At 44.6% G+C, this 22,612-nt stretch overlaps 1 protein-coding gene across 1 annotated transcript in view; it reads left to right on the top strand.

The window, feature by feature from the left end:
* Positions 1-14,312, top strand: part of tmem106ba (transmembrane protein 106Ba) — a 31,145-nt gene extending 16,833 nt beyond the window's left edge. The window contains 4 exon segments of the mRNA XM_055661964.1: positions 1,811-1,951; positions 2,228-2,277; positions 6,646-6,699; positions 12,587-14,312. Of these exon segments, the coding sequence (XP_055517939.1) occupies positions 1,811-1,951; positions 2,228-2,277; positions 6,646-6,699; positions 12,587-12,737 (396 nt within the window). The 3' untranslated portion in view covers positions 12,738-14,312.
* Positions 14,313-22,612: the final 8,300 nt, after the last annotated feature.

The following is a 22,612-nucleotide window of genomic DNA, read 5'->3' as shown; positions in this document are numbered from 1 at the left end:
CCTTCTGGTTTAAGTGTTTTTAGTTTAATTTAAAAATACAGCACAAACAGGCCCTTTGGTCCACCAAGTCCACGCTGACCACCGATCACCCGTACACTCGTTCTATACGACACATTAGCGATGTGAGTCAAGAGTGTTTTATTCTCTCACGTCCCAGTTAGAAAAATGAAATCCTTACTGGCAGCGGCACAACAGAATATGTAAACATAGTACTCTGTAAACAGGAAGAGATTTGGCATCTGAGCTATGTTTGATTAGAACCAGATGACACTGATACTGTAAACCCTGGCCAAAATAGAGCCAAAATAAAGCAGAGGATTTATGCATTTACAAGGCCTGTTAGCCCCTTTCTGTGTATGGGGATACTGGCTGCTAGCTGGTGCTGGGACGTCTAGGTCCCAGATCAATATCTCAGATAAGGAAGGTCCAAATGTCTTTGCAATTGATAGTATGTATGAGAACTTTGGAAGGAAACTATATGGTATTGTAAATGCATGAGTTTGATTAGATTACTGCAAAGGGATTGTAAATAATGTAAATGTTGCAAGAGTTACCCTGCTGTTTGTTGATTGGCCAATGTGAAGTCCTGGCTGAATTGTTTGTGTTCCAGGGTAAAAGTTGCATTATTCAGTTAAACTGACTTCCTTCCAGAAACTTCTGTAAGAAATATTGTTTGGGACTCTTTGTAATTGGGTTTGGGAACTGTCAATAATACTTTGATGTAATAGATATGTCTGATTGGTTTGTAAGGGGAACAACCCCTATGTAGTTCGGCCCCTCAAGGTTCGTAGACCTATAAAAGGTAGCCCCCATTTAGATTGGTGTCGATCTTCTGGAAGGGCGCTTGGGACTGCGTGTCCTTTTGGGCAGTGTCTGCTTGCACAAGGCTGAAAGTCTTGGCCAGGCAGAGGCAAGGATCGAACCCGCGGTGGTTTAGGTATCGTATAGGGGGATTTGTTGTTCGACCAAAAATAAAGTTTAGTTTTTCCAGTGCTTGACTCGGTGTTTTATCTGAACTAGTCTAGGGGTAAGCTTTAGGAGTGTATTTACAATACCACCCATTTGAATGATGTTGAAGCACCGCTGGTTGGAAATGGTGTGCATTCATTGTCAATTAATGTAAAGGATAATAGTTGCTCATTGATTTGCTCACATTTATGATAAGGATTGGTTTTGTGTGGTAGATTGTTCAGAATTGATAACTCTAGGGTGGAGATATGTGGCAATGCTCAATTGTCTGGAGGAGGTGGGAAATTGTATGAGGGGAAAAAAGTGGCACGTTTAAAACTCTGCATTTGAAGAGGTTGAAAATATGGCATACTCTACAAAAGCAATGACTGCAGAGATTTTAATTTTAAGTGTTGGGTCAGTACTTGATCAGGTGATATTAAGTTGGGGAAGGGTGTTTTTTGTAATAGAAGACTAATGCCCCTGTCCCACTTAGGAAATCTCTAGAGACTTTGGGCCCCACCCAAGGTTTCTGTGCGGTTCCCGGAGGTTGCAGGTGGTTGCCGGAGGTTGCAGGTAGTGGAAGCAGGTAGGGAGACTGACAAAAACCTTTGGGAATCTCCGGGAACGGCACGGAAACCTTGGGTGGGGCACAAAGTCTCCAGAGGTTTCCGTTCAGGTTTCCTTAGTGGGACGGGCATAAAAGAGATTGAAGGTGAAGTTGTAATTTTACTTAATTGTAGAAGTTAATATTTGTATTGCAATAGATTTGCATTTGTGTGTGGAAATCTGTAATACAAATGTGTTTTGGTGTCTGCAAAGAAATTGCTTTTCATTCTGGCCATTATTTTGTTTTTTGCAGAGTACATTAAATATCACAAATAACAACCTCTATTCAGTCAGTGTGGCAAACATAAGTGCTCAGGTGCAGTTTTCTAAAACTGTCATTGGGAAATCACGGATAAGCAACATTACAAAAATTGGACCTCTGGATATGAAGCAGGTAATTGTAACTAATGAATGGGCAATTTCAGCTTTTTTGCAGTTAATTTAAATGCATTTTTGAACCTAGGACAGTGGGGGTAGGGAGGAGTTCGCAGGTAGTGATGGGGGTTTAAAGGCATTTTCTTTAATTACTGAGGTGAGATCTGTTTGCATTGTTTAATTCTCTGTGTGTAAATTAACCTATTGAAGATTAAAGCCAGTTATGGCAGAATTTTTGTATAAGCATTGCACTAGTTCTTGTGTTTTAAGCATTGACTATCTAATTATTTTGCAGATTGACTACTCGGTTCATACTGTGATAGGAGATCAAATGAGTTACATGTAGTAAGTAACACATTCATAACTTTTTTAGTCAACTTCATAAATATTTACATAATTTATCAATTCTGATTTTTATCAGACAAACTACTTTGATCTGAGTATTATAGCTAATATAGATTAAGTCCTTGTAAGTAAATTGCTTTAAGGTTTCAACACATAATACTTTCTGTATAAAGAGTGATTTCCTGACATAGTAAAGTGAAGTGAGTTAACCAATTACTAGCTTCAGTTTACATCCTACTGTTTTGTCAACCAAAATATAATATTCTGGAAGTGCTTGACAAACTCCAAGCTCAAGTTCGAGTGTTGAAGAAACGACTTGCACTAGGTTACGGTTCAAAGATTGTCAAGAGTGCTTCAATATTGTCTTTGGCCTTTAAGAAATTAGAAAAATCCAAAGACAATTGCATCCTAATCCAACTAGATTTCATCTATCTATCTATCTATCTATCTATCTATCTATCTATCTATCTATCTATCTATCTATCTATCTATCTATCTATCTATCTATCTATCTATCTATTAATATATAAAACTCAAATCAGTCCGCCTGCAGTACGGATCCCTTCCTGCCTTTCGATTCGTTCCCGCCGTGCGATGTCACAATGCCCGATGCTCGCGGACGTCCAATCGGAATGGATCCATTTGCATGTACGGCTTTCCGGCCGCGTTTCTTCCTTTGATTCTCCGCAACTCCGAAACCGGACGCAGAATCGCCGACGTCTTTTCCATTTCGGTAGAGATTTCGCTTTTCTTTCTAAGTATCCGCTCCTAATTACATTTCGGCGTGTGTGAGTACACTTTTTTAATCAAATCCTTCACCCCCCCCCCACCACCTCAATATTTCAAAAAGAAACTGGATTCTCACCCACACAAGCAGCACCAGCCCATGGTGAACGTTCCATCGTGTGATGTCATAATGCCCAATGCTCAAATACATTGTTGCCATAGAGAACGCTCAGCGATTATTCAAATTCTTCACTGTCATTCCGAGATGAGGAAAACATTTTTCACACAGAGTGATGAATCTCTGGAACTCTCTGCCACAGAGGGTAGTTGAGGCCAGTTCATTGGCTATATTTAAGAGGGAGTTAGATGTGGCCCTTGTGGCTAAAGGGATCAGGGGGTATGGAGAGAAGGCAGGTACGGGATACTGAGTTGGATGATCAGCCGTGATCATATTGAATGGCGAATGGTGCAGGCTCGAAGGGCCGAATGGCCTACTCCTGCACTTAATTTCTATGTTTCTCTGTTTCCCTCTCCTCAACCCTCTCCCTCTGCCACCCATCTCTCTCTCCCCCACCCCCCTTCCCTCCCTACTCCACCCCCTTCCCCTACCACTCTGTCCCTCTTCCACGAGTCTCTCTACCCCTTCCTCCCCACTCTCACACTTCTCTCCTCTTACATGGTAAATGGTAGGGAATTGCATGGTAAATGGTAAATGGTAGGGAATTACATGGTAAATGGTAGGGAATTACATGGTAAATGGTAGGGAATTACATGGTAAATGGTAGGGAATTGAAGAATGCAGGTGAACAGAGGGATCTGGGAATAACTGTGCACAGTTCCCTGAAAGTGGAATCTCATGTAGATAGGGTGGTAAAGAAAGCTTTTGGTGTGCTTGCCTTTATAAATCAGAGCATTGAGTATGGAAGTTGGGATGTAATGTTAAAATTGTACAAGGCATTGGTGAGGCCAATTCTGGAATATGGTGTACAATTTTGGTCGCCTAATTATAGGAAGGATGTCAACAAAATAGAGAGAGTACAGAGGAGATTTACTAGAATGTTGCCTGGGTTTCAGCAACTAAGTTACGGAGAAAGGTGGAACAAGTTAGGGCTTTATTCTTTGGAGCGCAGAAGGTTAAGGGGGGACTTGATAGAGTTTTTTTAAATGATGAGAGGGATACACAGAGTTGACGTGGAGAAGCTTTTCCCACTGAGAGGAGGGAAGATTCAAACAAGGGGACATGACTTGAGAATTAAGGGACTGAAGTTTAGGGGTAACATTAGGGGGAACTTCTTTACTCAGAGAGTGGTAGCTGTGTGGAATGAGCTTCCAGTGAAGGTGGTGGAGGCAGGTTCGTTTTTATCATTTAAAAATAAATTGGATAGTTATATGGATGGGAAGGGAATGGAGGGTTATGGTCTGAGCGCAGGTATATGGGACTAGGGGAGATTATGTGTTCGGCACGGACTAGAAGGGTCGAGATGGCTGTTTCCGTGCTGTAATTGTTATATGTTATATGGTTAAGGTTCACCAGACTGATTCCTGGGATGTCAGGACTTTCATATGAAGAAAGACTCGGCTTGTACTCGCTAGATTTTAGAAGATTGAGGGAGGATCTTATAGAAACTCCTGATTACATTTTGTCGTATTTATGTACACATTTTTAATCAAATTCTTCTCCCCCCCCCCCCCCCCATATATTTCAAATACAAAACTGGCATCTCACCCATAGAATCAGCACCAGCACCCGCTGAACGTTCCATCGTGTGATGTCACAATGTCCAATGCTCAAAGGCATTCTTGCCATAGAGGGAGTACAGAGAAGGTTCACCAGACTTATTCCTGGGATATCAGGACTTTCATATGAAGAAAGACAAGATAGACTCGGCTTGTACTCGCTAGAATTTAGAAGATTGAGGGCAGATCTTATAGAAACGTACAAAATTCTTAAGGGGTTGGACAGGCTAGATGCAGGAAGATTGTTCCAGATGTTGGGGAAGTCCAGAACAAGGGGTCACAGTTTAAAGATAAGGTGGAAATCCTTTAGGACGGAGATGAGAAAAACATGTTTCACACAGAGAGTGGTGAATCTCTGGAATTTTTCCCACAGAAGGTAGTTGAGGCCAGTTCATTGGCTAGATTTAAGAGGGAGTTGGATGTGGCCCTTGTGGCTAAAGGGATCAGGGGGTATGGAGAGAAGGCAGGTACAGGTTACTGAGTTGGATGATCAGCCATGATCATATTCAATGGTGGTGCAGGCTCAAAGGGCCAAATGGCCTACTACTGCACTTAATTTGTATGTTTCCCTCTCCTCACCCCTCTCCCTCTCCCACCCATCCCACTCTCCTCCCCCCCCATTCCCTCTCTACCCACCCCCCCTCTCTCCACCCACCCCCTTCCTCCTACCCCTCTGTCCCTCTTCCATCACTCCCCCTACAACTCTCCTCCTCCCTCCCCACTCTTCCATGTCTCCCCCTTCCCCCTCCACTCTCCCCTCCCCACTCTTTCCCCTCTCCCCCCACCCCTCCCCCCCCCCCTCCCTCCCTACTCCCCCCTCCCTCCACATCCCCCCTCCCCCACATCTCTCTCCCCCTCCCCCTCTCTCACCACCCCCCCCTACCCCGCTCTTCTTTCCCTCCCAAATCTGTCCCGTTTCCTCCTCCTCCTCCTCTCCCCTCCCTCCCCTCTTCTCACCCCCCCCCCCCCTCCTCCCCCCCCCCACTCTTCCATGTCTCCCCCCCCCCCCCTCCACTCTCCCTCCCCACTCTTTCCCCTCTCCCCCCACCCCTCTCCCACTCCCTCCCTACTCCCCTCCCTCCACATCCCCCCTCCCCCACACATCTCTCTCCCCATCCCCCTCTCTCACCCCCTACCCCCTCTCTTCTTTCCCTCCCAAATCTGTCCCGTTTCCTCCTCCTCCTCACCCCTCCCTCCCCTCTTCTCACCCCCCCCCACCTGTGAGTTTGGGCGGTGGTTAATATGAGTGCTCCCCCTCCCCCCGCAAACGCTGTTGGGGAAACAGACCCAACGGGTCTGCACTTGGTCTAGTTAATATATAAAACTCAAATCCATCCGACGTCCGCCTGCAGTACGGATCCCTTCCTGCCTTTTGATTCGTTGACGGCTGCTCCTTCCTTTCAGCTTCCAACACACTTCAAAACAAAGTTGCAAGACAGGAACACTGAACTTTTCACTGCTGCAGCAGGCTTCCAACACACTTCGAAACAAAGTTGCAAGACAGGGACACTGAACTTTTCACTGCTGCAGCAGGCAGGGGAGGTGCAATTGAGGGAGGCAGGGGAGTGCTGGAAACTTACATTTGGCAACGGCATCAGGTCCATTGGAGGAGACGGGTGCATGGTGGAATATTGGGTTGGGGGAATCACACCATTGGGGGAGCAGACCCAACGGGTCTGCGCTTGGTCTAGTATGCTATAAAATGGGAACTATTAGCTAGTGATGGAATGCAATAAACATGATCCTGGATTTGGCTGCATACTAGTCCAATTTGGACGAGCTGAGTCAGTACTAAAGAAGTGCAATTAGAAAACAAACACTTCTGTTTCACTTTAGAATGTGGTATTGTGATAACATTTACCTGAAATATATGCAAACATACCTGTTTTACTGTTTTTGTTACAGTGACTACTGCACGCTGACATCAATCAAAGTACATAATATTGTGATTATGATGCAGTAAGTACAAATTCAAATTTCAAATTTATTTTGTCACATACACCTAGGTGTAGTGAAATTCTTTTTGCCATGCAGCACATTAAAAAAGAATACAACATGACAGTAATAGATAGTTTCAACATCAAAACATCCCCCCACAATGGTTCCCACAAAGGCACAAAGTCCAATCCCATCCCCATATCCACCCATAGTCGGGCCTCCTTACTCAAGACCGTGGCTTCCGGAGCCGACAGGGCCGCGCCTAATGGAGCTCAACTGGCGATCTCATCAGGAGATCCCAGGCTCCCAATGGAAAGTTCAGCGCCGCCGCCCACAGCCGCTCCACAGACCCGCAGCTCCGCAACGGACCCACCTCCAGTTACCGGAGTTTCAGCGAAGTCACCGCCAGCCCCGCAATGGCGCTCCAGCGCTGCACCGTCGTCCTCCGACCCGCAGCTCCGCCGCCGCCGATGACGAGCCGGTACTGCTGCCGCCAGTGCTGCCGCCGCTGCTAAGCTGATGCCGCCACCGCTGCTGAGCCGGTGCCGCCTCTGAACTGGTGTCGGTGCCGCCGCCGAGCCGATGCCGAAGCTCCAGGCAGTCCCCTCAGGAGACGCCGCTCCAGGCCCGCTGGTAGGCCGCGGGGACGGGTCGAAGCTGCAGCCCGGAGAAAAGCTGCATCTCCGACCAGGTAGGGACCCTGAAAATTAGTTTCCCCCTTCCCCCCCCCCCCCCCCCCCCACACACAGGGCTCTCGCTTAACTCTTTTTTCCTTGTTGCCAATCGGGCAACCTTGGCAGCTTTTTAGGTTGCCAAATGAAGGTTTAAGTGGTAATTTAAGATGGCTTGCATGACGCGTGCGAAGCGCGTAGTTACCAGTCGGATATTATTTCTGCTTCAAATAAAGTCACAAACTACACATTCACCAGTCAAGACATGATATATCCCACAATGACATGCAGCAAAATTATAAGACAGTATCTCAACTCTTTTTACATATTGCAATTAATGCAATTTCTATTAGTTCTTTCCACTTCCAAACAAAAATGTGATTGGATTAGTCAGCGTATGATCAACCTGTGTCAATAAATCCTGGACCATGGTAACATATACGCGTACGTATAGTCGTGAATGTTGCTCATTAAATAACTACAGTGCTGATACTCCATATTAAGAGCCGTTAAAATGAATTCTGTAATAACATGTCAACGGTAGCAGTGACAATCGAACACTGCGGTTTTAATGTTTCACGTGTTCACAATTTAATTAATCCATCTTCATGGATTAAAACAAATAATAACATTGGGAATTAAAACACATTTGATTACATTCTGTTATCAAGCATAGTCAATATTCGCTCTGAAGACATTTCCAGGACAGTAGGGTCAGGGAAGGGGATGTGTGGGAATCAGTGCGGGGTGGATAGATGGCGGGGAGGGGGGGGGGGGGTGGTGGTTAGGAGGCAGTCGGTGCAGAATGGACGGATTGAGGCAGGTGAATTAGTACGTGTTGGTTGAAGTAGGTAAAATTGTGAGGGGAGAGCACGGAGGATGTCAGTGGTGTTGAATGGGGGGGGGGGTTAAGTACGGGATGGATGGGGGTAGACAAAAGTGCTGGAGAAACTCAGCGGGTGAGGCAGCATCTATGGAGCGAAGGAAATAGGCAACCCTTCGAGTCGAGACCCTTCTTCAGACTGTTCCACCCCCATTATTCTTGAATGGGAGGATCAGTACAGGATGGATGGGGGGGGGGGGGAGATCAGCGCAGGATGCATGGGGGTTCAGTACAGTGTGGATCGGCGGGTCGGTGCAGGATGAATGGGATTTCACTACAGGATGAATGGGGAAGGTGCAGGGTAAATGGAGGTGTGTCAGCACGGGATGAATGCGTGGATTAGTACAGGATGGATGGGGGAATCAGTACAGGATGGATGGAGGAGGTGCAGGATGGATGGGAAAGGGGTAAGTACAGGGTGGATTGGGAAACCAGTGTTGGGGGGGGGGGGGGGGGGGGTATGGTGGCAGGAGAATTAATGCGAGGTGGATAGAGTGATCAGCGCAGGATGAATTGATTGGGGGGGGGGAAGCACAGGGGATGTCAGTGAGGACTGAATGGAGGCGGGAATGGGTATCTGTGTGGGATGTAGAGGAGATGTTCCAGGATAAGGGGAGGGGGAGAGAGAGAGAAGGGGGGGGCAAGGTGGGGAGGGAGGAAGGAAGGTCAGCGCTCCTCGGACAACATCGCCCGCTGCCTTGGCCGTTGGGAATTCCTACCCAACGCTTCCCTCCTCCGCCAGCCAACGGTGCCGAGCGGTGCAATTCAAAGATCCTATAGCTATAGTATCTTTGGTGCAGCTGCTTCAGAAGTGTCGGAGCGAATGACGGGTCCCGCGCAGCGGTAGCGGAAGCGGCTCCATCACCAACTCCTGCCTGATAGCGGCCACCGCTTACAAACCCGCTAACGGGATAACTGCTGTCAAAACAAACCCTCCCGCACGCCGAGGCCTCTCCCTCCCCCGGCCTCGGCGTGCGGGAGTTTTTTTTTAAAAGCGCCTGGTAGTGGATTTGCAAGCAGCGGCCCTTATCAGGGCGGGCACGGTGCGGGGGGAGGAAGAGATGGAGCCGCTGTCGCGGCTGCTGCTGTTGCTGTGCGGGACCAGTCATTCGCTGCGACCCTTCGTCACCACGCACCTAGTATCTTTCTCACGCAATACAGCCGTCACTGCCGACACAAAACGTTGCGTTCCATTTCTCCATAGAGGCTGCCTGACCCGCGGAGTTACTCCAGTTTTTTGTGTCTATCTTCGGCACAAACCAGTATCTGGTTGCCAAGCTGGGCAAAATGATTCGGTGTTTAGTTGCCCGGCGGCGCTTTGAGTGGTCAATGGCACCCGGGCAACCGTTAATTTCAAGCCCTGAAGTATATTAAAAAATGTGAATTGGCATGTGCTTGCACTATATGAATGTTTAAAGGAAAAAGGTAGGAACAAATTGTGAATTTTGTTTTGAGTTTGAGCATGCACATCTTTATAATTTGGGGAATTTAAATTTGCAGAGATGGTGCAGTTTTCACTGAAAGGTTAGGATATTTTGTGTGAGAAACTAAATCTGCCTCTCTGAAGATGGGAAATGAATAATTTAAATATCACTTTTCAGGATCTTGATGTACTTAACCATATAACAATTACAGCACGGAAACAGGCCATCTCGGCCCTACAAGTCCGTGCCGAACAACTTTTTTTCCCTTAGTCCCACCAGCCTGCACTCATACCATAACCCTCCATTCCCTTCTCATCCATATGCCTATCCAATTTATTTTTAAATGATACCAACGAACCTGCCTCCACCACTTCCACTGGAAGCTCATTCCACACCGCTACCACTCTTTGAGTAAAGAAGTTCCCCCTCATGTTACCCCTAAACTTCTGTCCCTTAATTCTGAAATCATGTCCTCTTGTTTGAATCTTCCCTATTCTCAAAGGGAAAAGCTTGTCCACATCAACTCTATCCCTCTCATCATTTTAAAGACCTCTATCAAGTCCCCCCCTTAACCTTCTGCGCTCCAGAGAATAAAGACCTAACTTATTCAACCTATCTCTGTAACTTAGTTGTTGAAACCCAGGCAACATTCTAGTAAATCTCTTCTGTACTCTCTCTATTTTGTTGACATCCTACCTATAATTGGGCGACCAAAATTGTACACCGTACTCCAGATTTGGTCTCACAAATGCCCTGTACAATTTTAACATTACATCCCAGCTTCTATACTCATACTTGTCAGCATGATTGTGTTATAGGTAAAGTGCCACATCATTTATCACAATTCTCAAGCACCAGTATGTTAAATGGGCAAAATGTGCCTTGTTTTTAGTTGTAGGATGTGTATTAAACAATAAAAGATGACTGGATTATTCCATGGGATTTTTGGCTCTACCTTGTGATTGTTCATTTCTTCCAAAACGCTACATCTTTGTTAATGCAGCATTTGTTCCTACCAAGCTCAAACGTTATACCTGTACATACAATTTGAAATTGTGCTTGAGCCTAAAGGGCCTGTCCCACTTAGGTGACTCTTTAGGCGACTGCCAGGGACCAGTTTTAATGGAATTCACCTGCGCCAACCTCCAACAGCACCTACGACATCACCTACGTCAACCTACGACAGCAAAAATTGTCGCCACTATTGCCGAAAAACTTTGCAGAAGTCGCCTCTAGTCGCCCAAAAAATCACCTAAGTGGGGCAGGCCCATTAGACTTCAACTCCAGGCTATTCATTCCACTGCATATGGCAGTGGAGGCTGTGTTAATCCCAAGAGGGGGTAAATTAAATGTAGTAAATTGGCTTTTGGCTGAGTTGGAGGCCAAAAAGAATTATGTTTCTGTTTACCACTTTAGATCAATAAACATGTTTCAGCTGGCTGCTGTGACTAGTAAATGCTAAATTACTATCTCAAGAAGTAGTGTTATACTATGCCAATGCAGTGTATTCTGCTTATTTTTGTCAAAGATGTACTTTAGACAACTTGCTAGGGCCAAAACTATGCCCTTCTCTGTGGGATGCATGGTTTAGCCACCTCTGCTTTAATTCATGCCCCATCCTAATTTACTTTGCAATACTTGGCTGCAATGGTGCTGCTTATTGCAGCCGTACAGAACTCAAATGTCATATCTGGCATTCCCTCTTTTTCTCTCTAACTATTTTATCAAAGGGGATAGGTCAGCAACCAATTTCCATTACAAGCTCTTAACTGCATGGACAACTACATCTCGCAACCTGCTTAATGCAAGGGTTCCATTTCATTCTAGTTCATCTAAGTCCATCAAATCTATAATAACTGTGATCTTTTCTTCACCAGTGCATCGGTTTCTTTCTTTAATTGTGAGTGTCACAATAATTGAGTGTTCATGACTGGCTGCTCTGCAACTTGAATTTCTGCTGACGTTCCCTATTCAGCGAAGGTTTCTTTTGGTCTTTGCCTTTCTCCCCACATGTCTCAGAATCCTATGGCTAATCATCGGACTTTTGCTACCCTCAATAATAACAGATTACCAGACAGCTCTCTGCCTCCCCTTTCAGCATTTCAAAGGAAAATTCAATTTTCAGCTCCATAGCTCATTCTCCTTTTTCCCATCAACCACTCCTCTTCTCTTGGCACTTTGAATTTTCTGCAATATTTGAAATAAAATAACAATTCACATGAATTGCCAATTGATTGTATTGGATTGTGTGTTCAAAATGTGATGGCCTAGACATTAATATACATTAAAGAAAACAAATGTGAAATTGATGATAATTTTGCAGGAAACCCCCAATCAATTTACAAATCTAGCCATGAACTTTTACCAACTTTTCATCCCACTCAGACCTCTGCCCTCTTATGCTGTTTAAACAAATGTTTTGAGGAATAGCGCCTCATCTGCCTCAGATACTTTAACTCTTAGGACTATATTCAACAATTTGAAATTAAGACTCTTCTGTTTGTCATTTATCGGGTTATCCACCTGTAATATTAACTTGATTTTTTTTTCTCTTTCTTTCCACTAAGCTTTATATATTTGACTATTCCTGGCAGCTAATGGGACATTTACATCTCTTAGTGTCAACGTTTACTTCACGTTCATCTCCCGTGATTTATGAGCACTCATCACCTTGTGGACTGCACCAACAGTGTTTTGGTTTCTGACATATTACAAACTTTATTCTGGTCTTTCCAGGCTGATCAAAGGCTATTTTATATTTCTCTCCACAAATGATGCCTAACCTGCTGGGTAATCCCAGCACTCTGGTTTTTACTTCAGTTCTTGTATCTGACTTTGCTCCTCTATTTCATTATGGCTTGTGTTTTGCGGCTGTCAATGTTTTTCCTTGGAAATGTAAATTATTAAAACAATATTTGTCTTCCTTTCAGAGCAACTGTTACCACGTCTTATTTTGGACACACAGAGCAAGTTTCACTAGAAAGATATCAGTATGTGGATTGTGGAAAGAATACCACCTATCACAAACGATCAAATCTCAATCTTGCACAGTTGCACAACTTGCCTTGTCTGTCTGCCTAGAGTACAACACCTTGCAGTAATATTAGGTATGCAAAGTGTTCAAAACTAAATTAATTGAAATTGAAAATAGCCAATGTAACTGCAGATGGGTCATGATGTAGATGTGAGTTGGCTAAAGAGAACTATGGTTATATATCTCAACTTGTAAATTTAGTTGTCATGTTTGCTTAAATTCTATTATTCACTCACACTACTTAAATTGTCACATTAAAGATGATTCAGTTCAGTGTAAATAATACCAACTGTTTTACTTTTAATTCAAATTGAAATTATCTTTTTTAATGTATTATGGACACAGACACTTTTTGCTATTGACACTGTGACTTACCTTCATTTAATAATCAACAAAAAAAACCTTGTATGCATCACAAATTTCTAATTGGTCATGCACCATTCTTACCCCCCTCCCCCCCCCCCCCCCCCCCTCACGACCACTTGTATAACCACACAGTGTATAGTTTTGCTGCTTTAAATTAGAGGCAAGTAAATAATTTGGATGTTGAAAGGTCAATTGGAATTATGTTTGAAATCTTTTAAACATCCTTTTTGCAATTTAATTTGTGATTTTGCAGTAAAGGGGATTTGCATAACTTGTTATATCTGAACAAACATTTGAATATAAGGATCCTTGACTCCTAGTTGTACAAGTGAATTTACTGTTTTTCTAAATCCATTAACAAACTCCAGTTATTTAATACACTGCGCACTTTAATTATTCTTGTTGTCAACTTATGATAACTGAGGATCCTATATATCAGCAGTCACCAGTGATGAAACTAGTAAATTGTAAATTATCGATACTAAGACTCTTGAGTAAAGCCAACCATATAATGGCTTGGTGGGTAATGAGTGCAAGGTTAAATTTAATTTGTTGCATTATGCTATACAGCCATGTTTTAATCTCTGAACAGGAATTAAGGAGTTCAAGGCAGGTAACTTTTAACATCCGAGAAGGGAATAAACTACCATTGGGGATAAGATGCTCATTTTAGACGCATTCTGATTTTTTGTTTTGCATCCCGTCTGAATTTAATGACTTATCACTGAGATATGAGTGCCATGTAACCACTGATTTAATTGCTGTTTTTTCTGTTAAAATTATAAATGATGTTCATTATATATTGCTGGATTACGTATTAAAAATTATCCCATTCTTTTCATTGGTAATTATTTTGCAGTAAATTTGCTGAAAACCATGTTTGTAAATAAATCCATCAGTCTTGTCACCACTAGTCTAGAGAAATCCAAACTTGTAATATGGAAAATGCTTAACTGTTGATTGAAACTTTTCTTAAATTACAAGTTTTAATATTCATATTGGGTTGTGAATGATTTGCATATGTCGCACTTTCTCCTCTGGCACATTGATAGTTCTTTACACTGATTTCTTATTGTGCTTTGTCACATTTACATGCAGGTAGCCTGGATTCCCAACATAAACATCTGAATAGTACTACTTTGATAATATTGTGCTAATATTAAGCTTGAATTTTGCAATTGTGACTTAAGATCTCTAAATTTAGAAAAGGGATATTTTGCATCCATTGTTCGAAATAAAATGCTTTTAAAGAATAATTCATAACCTGATTGGTGTTGGATTTTGTTTCCACTGTGTATTTATGACTAGATCTTATACCTATGTTATATCAAGCGTTTAGTGTAATTTTCTTTTTCAAAAAACTCCAACTTAGTCCAAATGTAAATTAAGGCCAAATAGGACTTTACAATTCTTGGCAATATGCGGACTCTGAACTTGTTACCCTCCTAATTTAAATGCTTTAAAATACATGTTTACAAAAAATAATGTAGTGATCTCACAACTTATGGCAAGTGTTCTGATTGGAAACAAATTTTGCTGCATTACATGTGAAAGCTAATTTCTTCATTGTAAGGTTCTAGTGCTACCTCCTGTATGAAATGAGCGGGAGACTTGGAAAACAGCCATTAGCGAAGTCAGCTGAAGACAGTTATGGTGAGACGGGACCATTTAAAGTTAACCATTGGACTTGGTGCAGCATGCAAATGAGCAAATTGAGTAACAAAAATAAGGCAAGGTCTAGTGGAGCAGCCTAGTTGGGAGCAACGCTGTGGGTGTGCAGCACTGAGGCAAGGAGGCTATCATAGAGGTGGATCCGATTTGGTCTGGTCATAAGACTTTTGATTTGCCTGCGGTGTTAATGGCAGGCAAGTTGTTGCAGCGCTCCTGCAAGATTTGGGAAGTTAGAGAAACTACTGGTACCCATGATAAGAGAAAGTAGATGACAGAATAAACAGGAGAAAGGCAGAGAGCATGGAAGATATGTTGATTTAAATTGCATGTATTTTAATGCAAGTGGCTTGACGGGTAAGGCAGATGAGCTTGATAGATAGCCTTTTATTGTCATTCAGACCGAAGTCTGAACGAAATTGCAGCAGTCATACATATAATACCATACAATAAAACAACAATAAACATGGATAGGTATGTGTGACTGGGATGTTGTAGCTATTACATAAACCTGGCAGGGGCAGGACTGGCAGCTCCATGTTCCACAGTACAGATGTGTGGATAAAAGAGGTGAGGGTGTTGTATTATTGGTTAAGGAGAATCCTGACAAGAGCTCAGGATATGCACATACACTGAAGGGCAAGGCAGGCTAGCGTATGAAAGCTTGGATGACAAGGGAAATTGGTGGTTTGGTCAAGAGTACGAAGGAGGCATGGAATAGGTATATGCAGCTGGGATCAAGTGAATCCAAAGGAATTTTAGGGACCAAGGAGCAAACAAAAAAAGGAAATCGGAAAGGCAAAAGGGGGACGAGATGGCTCTGGCAGATAGACTTAAGGATCAGGTGGCCGCACAATCTCTTGCCCAACGTCAAAAAATCGAGAACCAGAGGGCATGGGTTTGAGGGGGAAAAATTTAATAGGAATCTGAGGGATAACTTTTTCACGCAAAGGCTGGTAGGTGTATGGATCGAGCTGCTGCCGGGCGAGGTAATTAGTACTATTGTAATGTTCAAGAAGCAATTAGATAGGTACGTGGACAGGACAGGTTTATAGGGATTTGGGCCAAATGCAGGTAAGTGGGACTAGTGTGAATGGGACATATTGGTGGTGAGGGCAAGTTGAACAGAAGGGCCTGTTTCCACGCTGTGACTGACCTTTTTCTCCCCCTTTGCTTTCAAAGTAGAATATTTTGCCATTCATGCAAAGTTGTGTTCACAATGTGACAGTTGCACATTTACTGTTTTTTTTTTTTGAATACTTGCATCTTTATCTGAAGCTCATTTGTGATGGTTGTGACCAAAATAAATGTTTCCTGTGCCAATAAATTAAGACTTTTTATTTCATTGCATGAATTTGATTAAGCCATTTTAACAGGCCACTGGGTTTCTTCTGTCCATCAAAAACAATATTCCATTCTTATTTATATTGGCTTGTTTTAATCATAATCATACTTTATTAGCCAAGTATGTTCTGCAAAATGTGAGGGATTTGATTTGCCATAGTCATATCAATAAAAAGCAACAAGCCAAATACATTTTAACATGAAAACCCACCACATTGACTCCTCTTCATTGTGATGGAAAGCAAAAAAAAAGTTCAATCTCTTCCCTTTACAGACTACTTTCCAAAAATACATGTTTTTTTCATTTTGAGTCTATTTGAGTATATTAGCATGTCTTTATTATTGCATTTCATCTTTGAAATGTGGGTACTTTTTCATGTTAACTTGAAATTCTGTCAAGTTATTACTAAGAAAGTAGGCTCTATTGTAGGACGCCATGTAGCAAGAGTATTTTTGTTTTAATATTTGGTGCTTTCTGATAGTCTAATGTGTTTGAACGCCCATTCTTCTTTTGCGTAACACCTCACCACTACCACAGATAAACTTTGCTTAACACTTATGTAACTTTTTACATTTAGATGTTACTATCTCAGGTGCCATTTTTCATTGTGCTGTCTCTTTGAATTACAGATTCTTACTCCTTATTAACCAAGAGTACCATTTTTCTATTTGATTATAATTTATCAATAAATGGTCCTGTGCTTTGTCCAAAAAAACATTATATTGTACATCTACTAGCTATCTTGTCTTTGCTATACCAGCAATGCATGCATCCTAACTTGGTTATTCCAGTCTTAAAAGTTCAGCAAACGTAATTGAACAAAGAATCGATTATGATAGCTATATTTAAGAGGGAGTTAGATGTGGCCCTTGTGGCTAAAGGGATCAGGGGGTATGGAGAGAAGGCAGGTACAGGATACTGAGTTGGATGATCAGCCATGATCATATTGAATGGCAGGCTCGAAGGGCCGAATGGCCTACTCCTGCACCTATTTTCTATGATACGAAGTATGAAATGTGAATCTAATGATTTGAGGTGGTGGTCAGGAGAGGAAGGAAGTTAGGTGCCGGGGGAAGGGGGTGAGTTCAGGTGGTGTGAGGGAGGTGCTGCGTCAACAATGGGGGATGGTGGGAGGGGTCTGTGTGTGAGGGGTTTATGCAACTGGGAGGCAAGAGTCGGGGCCGAGGCACTGTTTGAGTCTTTAAACTGGTGATGGGGGAGGGGCAGTCGTCCTTTTGCCAGAGGTAGCGGTGAATCTCTGGAATCCTCTCCTGGGGCTACGGATCTCTGGAATGATTCTCCCCCAAGGCTATGGATCTCTGGGATTCTTCTCCCAGAGTGTAGCTCCCCATGCAGACCATTATCTAAAACCATTAGAGTCATACTTCATATCATAATCAATTCTTCCTTGAATTAATTAAGTTTGCTTTTAAGACTGGAATAATAGATAGATATGATGATTAGAAGATGAGCACAATTCAGGAGTAGTTCTGTTCTATAGTACCCTGAATATTCCTGCAATATTTTGTATACAAAATTTCCAAGTCAGGAATTTTTGTTTCATCTTTCAAAAAGGATTTGACATTATTCTTGTGCACCTATAGTGACTGATTGGAAAATGTACAGATTAGTAATCTCTATAATATTAAACATTTTCCTATTGTTTGTGCCCACAACCTGCCCAAGTTGAGTCTCTGTGTCAATTGGTTTTCCTATCTTCTTCCAAACGCTAGGCCACAGCCTTCCTATTTTCACACATTCTACTCACATTTTTCCTGTGGTGGCGATAAACATCTCCCCGTCGTATTGCCACCTATATTTCTAGATTTATTAATCCCTGAAATTATAAAATCAACCCCAAAAACTCCCTTTTTGGGGGAACAAAATCCGAATTATGTCACAATGCACTCGCAAGGCAGGACGGGACACTCTGGGAGGGAGCGGCACTCCAGTGCTCTAAGTAGTGGCGGTAGCTGCCCGTGCCCGACGGCCGCCTGGGAAGGGGTGTGCCACGTGCTGAGCCCAGGGACTGGGCCTGTGCTGGAGCTGAGCCTGCTGCTAGAGCTGGTGAGGGTTGAGCCCAGGGCTTGGGATGGGGCCGTGACTGGGGCCAATAAAGAATCCGCAGCTGGAACCAACGACGAGCCGGCGTCAGAGACGAGCCCGGAGATGAAGTTGGGACCTGGACTGGAGTCCAGGCGATGGCCGAGCTGACGGCTGGAGTTTACAGCCAGGGCCGGGTTGAGTACGAGAACCAGGCTGAGTTCCATGCCCTGGCGCTGCTCTGACCTGGGTAGGTGTTGGGGCAGGGAATGGGAATGAGGGAAGGAGGGATGGGGGGGGGGGGGGGGGGGGGGGGGAGTGGGTGGTAGAGGGAGATGGTAGGGGGTGTGGAAGAGGGAGATTGGGAGTGGGTATAGGAGGGAGATGGGGTGCGGAGTGGGGTAGAGAGGGGAAAGATCCTGGGGTGAGGAGGTAGTGGAAGGGGATTGAGGGAGAGGAGGGGGTAGGGATGTTAGTTGCCACTCACCTTTCCTCTCCCCTCCCCCCTCCTGTGCGGCAGTAAGGGCTGCTTCTGCTGATGTTTTTGCAGACGGCGCAGTCTTCGGTTTTGTCGCGTATATACTTGGTCATACCAGGTGCTTTGTGAAACATTCTTTGTGCCCGTTGTAAGGTTGCCTCCACGTCGGGGTGGCCCCGTGCGAACGGCATCCAAGTACTTGCCCCGGAGGACAGCTGGGACAACTGCCTTGTGGCCCTTAACAATAATTCCGTCCAGTGACACCAGTTCGTCGCGAACCAGGAAGTATGGGCGGATTGCGAGTGGGGTGTTGTGTTGTTTATCTGGCCAGCCACGCCGGATGACTGCAGACAGCAATTGTAAAGTCTCGTCAGCAGCCGTGTGTTCTGCTAGGCTGCTTCGTTGGTTTTGCGTGGGGCTCTTGATAGCGTGTCAGCTATGTGCATGTCCTTGCCTTTCTTAAAGACAATGTGGAAATCATACTGCTGCAGCTGCATCATCATTCGTTGTAGGCGGGCTGGGGCAATGTGAATGGGGTTATTCAAAATAGTGACCAGCGGCTGGTCTTCAGTTCTATAGTCACAGACTTCCCAAAAATAAAGTCCTTGAATTTTGTGCAGGCGAAAACCACTGCGAGCAATTATTTTTCGATCTGGGCGTAACGTTTAGTGTCAGTTAGTGTGAGAGGCGTAAGAAACAAGCTTGCATTCGCCATTGGTAGCGGTCTGCAGGAAAGCAGCGCCAAGTCCGTACTGGGATAAATCGCCGGTAAGCGATACTGGTAACTCCAAAGCAAAGTGGGCGAGAGTAGGTGCGCTAGCCAGCTGCAACTCGAGAGTGTCAGAAGCTCTTTGGTACAGCGAATGCCACGACCATGCAGCGTGTTTGTGTGTCAGTTCTTGCAGGGGGGCAGATATGTCGTTAAGGTTGGGAATAAATTTGACCATTCCAAGGAACCTTTGTAGACTCGCAACGTCAGTAGGAATCGGCATTTCGTTGTTAGCTACAGTTTTTGATGGGTCTGGTCTGAGACCACCACTTGTGAAAACATGTCCGACGTAGGTAACTTCTGGGATTGAGTTTGAGCTGAATGTCTTTGGCACAGTCTAGTACTTTCTTCAGATTGGCATCATGTTCAGCCAAGTCGTGTCAGTAGACGAGAATGTCATCAAAAATGATGGCGCAGGGATACTCAGCAAACAATTGTTCCATCGTGCACTGGAAAATTTTGCTCGCGGAGTTGATGCCAAAGGGCAGAGTCAGAAATTTGTAGCGGCCGAAGGGGGTGCCGAACGTAGTAAGATTGGACGAGTCCGGTTCCAGTGGAATCTGCCAAAACGAGCTTTTGGCATCCAGAACGGAGAACACTGATGCGTTGCCTATTTGACCAGCAACATCCTCTACTGTTCGCATAGGGTAGTGTGGGAGTTTGATAGCAGTGTTAAGATCTTTGGGGTTTATGCAGATATGGATCTCCTCCTTGGGTTTTTTTCGTTGCAACCACCATGGTGGAAACCCAGTCAGGTGGGTTGGTAACTTCAGCAATAACACCCATGGAGACCATCCTCTTGAGTTCATTGCGTACTCTGTCACCATGGCATGCAGAACACTATGTGTAGCTCGGACCACAGGGGTGACGTTGGGATCAACGGCAATGTGGTATTTGAGGGGCAACTTTCCAAGCTTGTCGTTAAACAGTTCTTTGTATTGAGAGAGTACTTGCTGAGTGGGTCCATCAGCGAGAAAGAGTTGATGGACAGCGCGGCCAAAGTATACCAGGCCTAGATCGTGGCATGCATTGATACCGAGCAAAGTCTCTGAATCCCCCTTGATGATATAAAACCTTAGGGTATGGGGCTGTGTGTCTATGGTGCATTTTAAATTAGTTTGTGCAAGTGGGTGTAGAACATCTCTCCCGTAGGCCCGATGCATGGCCAAGGCCTTTTCAATATGTTCAGCATTACAATTAAAAAAAAAACTCTGATAACGAGATGATGTTGCATTTCGTGCCTGTATCAACCTTAGCGATCAAAGGTCTGTTATTCACAAACATGGTTTCCTCAGGGTCAAATTGCTCGTTAGACGAAGGGAGGAGAGAGTGGATGGCTGAGCTGGTATCTGTACTTTCAGAGAGCTGAGCAAGTCGGGCTCTTGGTATTCGTTATCAGCAAGCTCATGTAAGAGGTGCAAGCTTTCCTTGGAGCTGGTTGAGTCGCACGGGAACAGCAGCATCTAGCAAAGTGGTTTAATTTCTTGCAGACGTTGCAGGCTTTAGCATAAGCAATACAGAACTGTCGACCCGTAGCATGAAAATAGTTGCAATTTGGACATCGAACAGCAGACTGGGAATGGCTGTTACAAGAAGAGGTGCCCGTAAGATTGACATCATACCGCGAACGCTGACAGCCTTAGTGTTAGAAGATGTTATCTCAGCAATCCGGAAGGCGTGCTTGGCTTGATTAAGGGTTAGGGCAGTGTTACGAAGCAGTTCATCCCTTAACTTGCTATCAAGCATACCTTCAACAATTTTGTCACGGATGAGTTAATCGCACAGATCACTAAACTGGCAGCGTGCAGCCATGTGTTTTAAGTTGCTGATAAAACGTTCAACTGGTTCATTAATCTGCTGCATACGAGCATAAAACTTGGTACGTTCAATAATGTAGTTCAAGGGCAGGTCACACAACTGTCTGAACTTTGTAAGTAAGACGGCAGGGTCGTTAATCGTCTCGGCAGACCTGTCCATTAGCATCTAGAACGGCAGGCTCAAATGTGAAATTGTCAGTACGATTCATTGCCTCTGGGCCCGCTAAGTTGAGTAATACAGAAGCACGCATATCAGGAGGGTCGTTGCGATGAACGATGTGAACATAGTGTGTTTAGTCATGGTCGAAAAGACGCCAGTGTTCAACAATGTCAGAGTCACAGATCAGAGGACAAGTTTGCCATAATAGAGATAACCGGCACATAAACAAATAAAAATAAATAAAACCCGATAAATGTGAATGGAGTAGGTAAGACTCGCTCTCTGACGCCATGTAATGAGTTGAGTCAAACACATCAACATACAACACATGTTTATTAAATCTACTTACAGCATCGATCTGCAGGACATTACAGTTCCTAGCAGCTATTCATACTGAATGGCGTAGGCAAGCTCTTGTTAATATCAAACGCATATTAGGTGGAGCAACTACTAACAAGCACTACAATTGGCTAGTAGGAAATAACCAATCTACAGGGGCTATGCATGAGTGGTGATATATTGCGTTGGGGAAACGGGTTGTATTGGGGGAACAGGTTGTGTTGGGGGAACAGGTTGTGTTGGGGGAACAGGTGAGTGGTGGAATCTTGCGTTGGGGGAGCAGAGAGGGACGGGTCTAGTAACAATTAATTTCTGTCAACAAAGTTAATACATTCATTCCGCATGGAAATTTTATATTTCACTAGACCAACTGCAGACCTGTTGGGTCTGTTCCCCCAATGCGCGTTTGCAAGAGGGGGGAGGGAGGGGGGGGGGGGGCAGGCTATCTAACCCCCCCCCCCCCCCCCACACACACACTAATTACACCCCACCCCTTGATATTATATTAATATTATTAATTTTCTCCTTTTACCCCAGAACCGCCCTATCCACTGACGCATAGCCCCCAACTCGCAGGCACGTCTGGAGAGGGAGGGGGAGGGGTAGAGAGTGAGGGCAGAGCGAGAATGGGGAGACAGAGAGAGAGGCAGAGACAGAAGGGCAAGAGTCAGATGGATGGGGGGGAGAGGGGGAGTGGGTAAGGGGGGGGGAAGATGGGAGGAGAGAGCGGGGGGGAAGGGAGGGGGAGGAGGGAAGTGGGAAGGGCAGGGTGTGGAGGGTGGAAGGGGGTTTAGGGGAAGGAGGGGAGACTGAGAAGAGGGGGGAGAGGAAGGGGGAGACAGAGTGAGGGGAGAGAGGGAGTGAGAGGAGGGGGGAAGAGAGGGGAGAGGGAAAGGGGCAGGGCGGCAGCCCGAGCGAGGCACGGAGAGATCTGAGG

The sequence above is a fragment of the Leucoraja erinacea genome, chromosome 2 (assembly GCF_028641065.1).
Source record: "Leucoraja erinacea ecotype New England chromosome 2, Leri_hhj_1, whole genome shotgun sequence".
In the NCBI taxonomy this organism is placed as follows: Eukaryota; Metazoa; Chordata; class Chondrichthyes; order Rajiformes; family Rajidae; genus Leucoraja; species Leucoraja erinaceus.
This window is presented reverse-complemented; position numbering and strand designations above follow the sequence as displayed.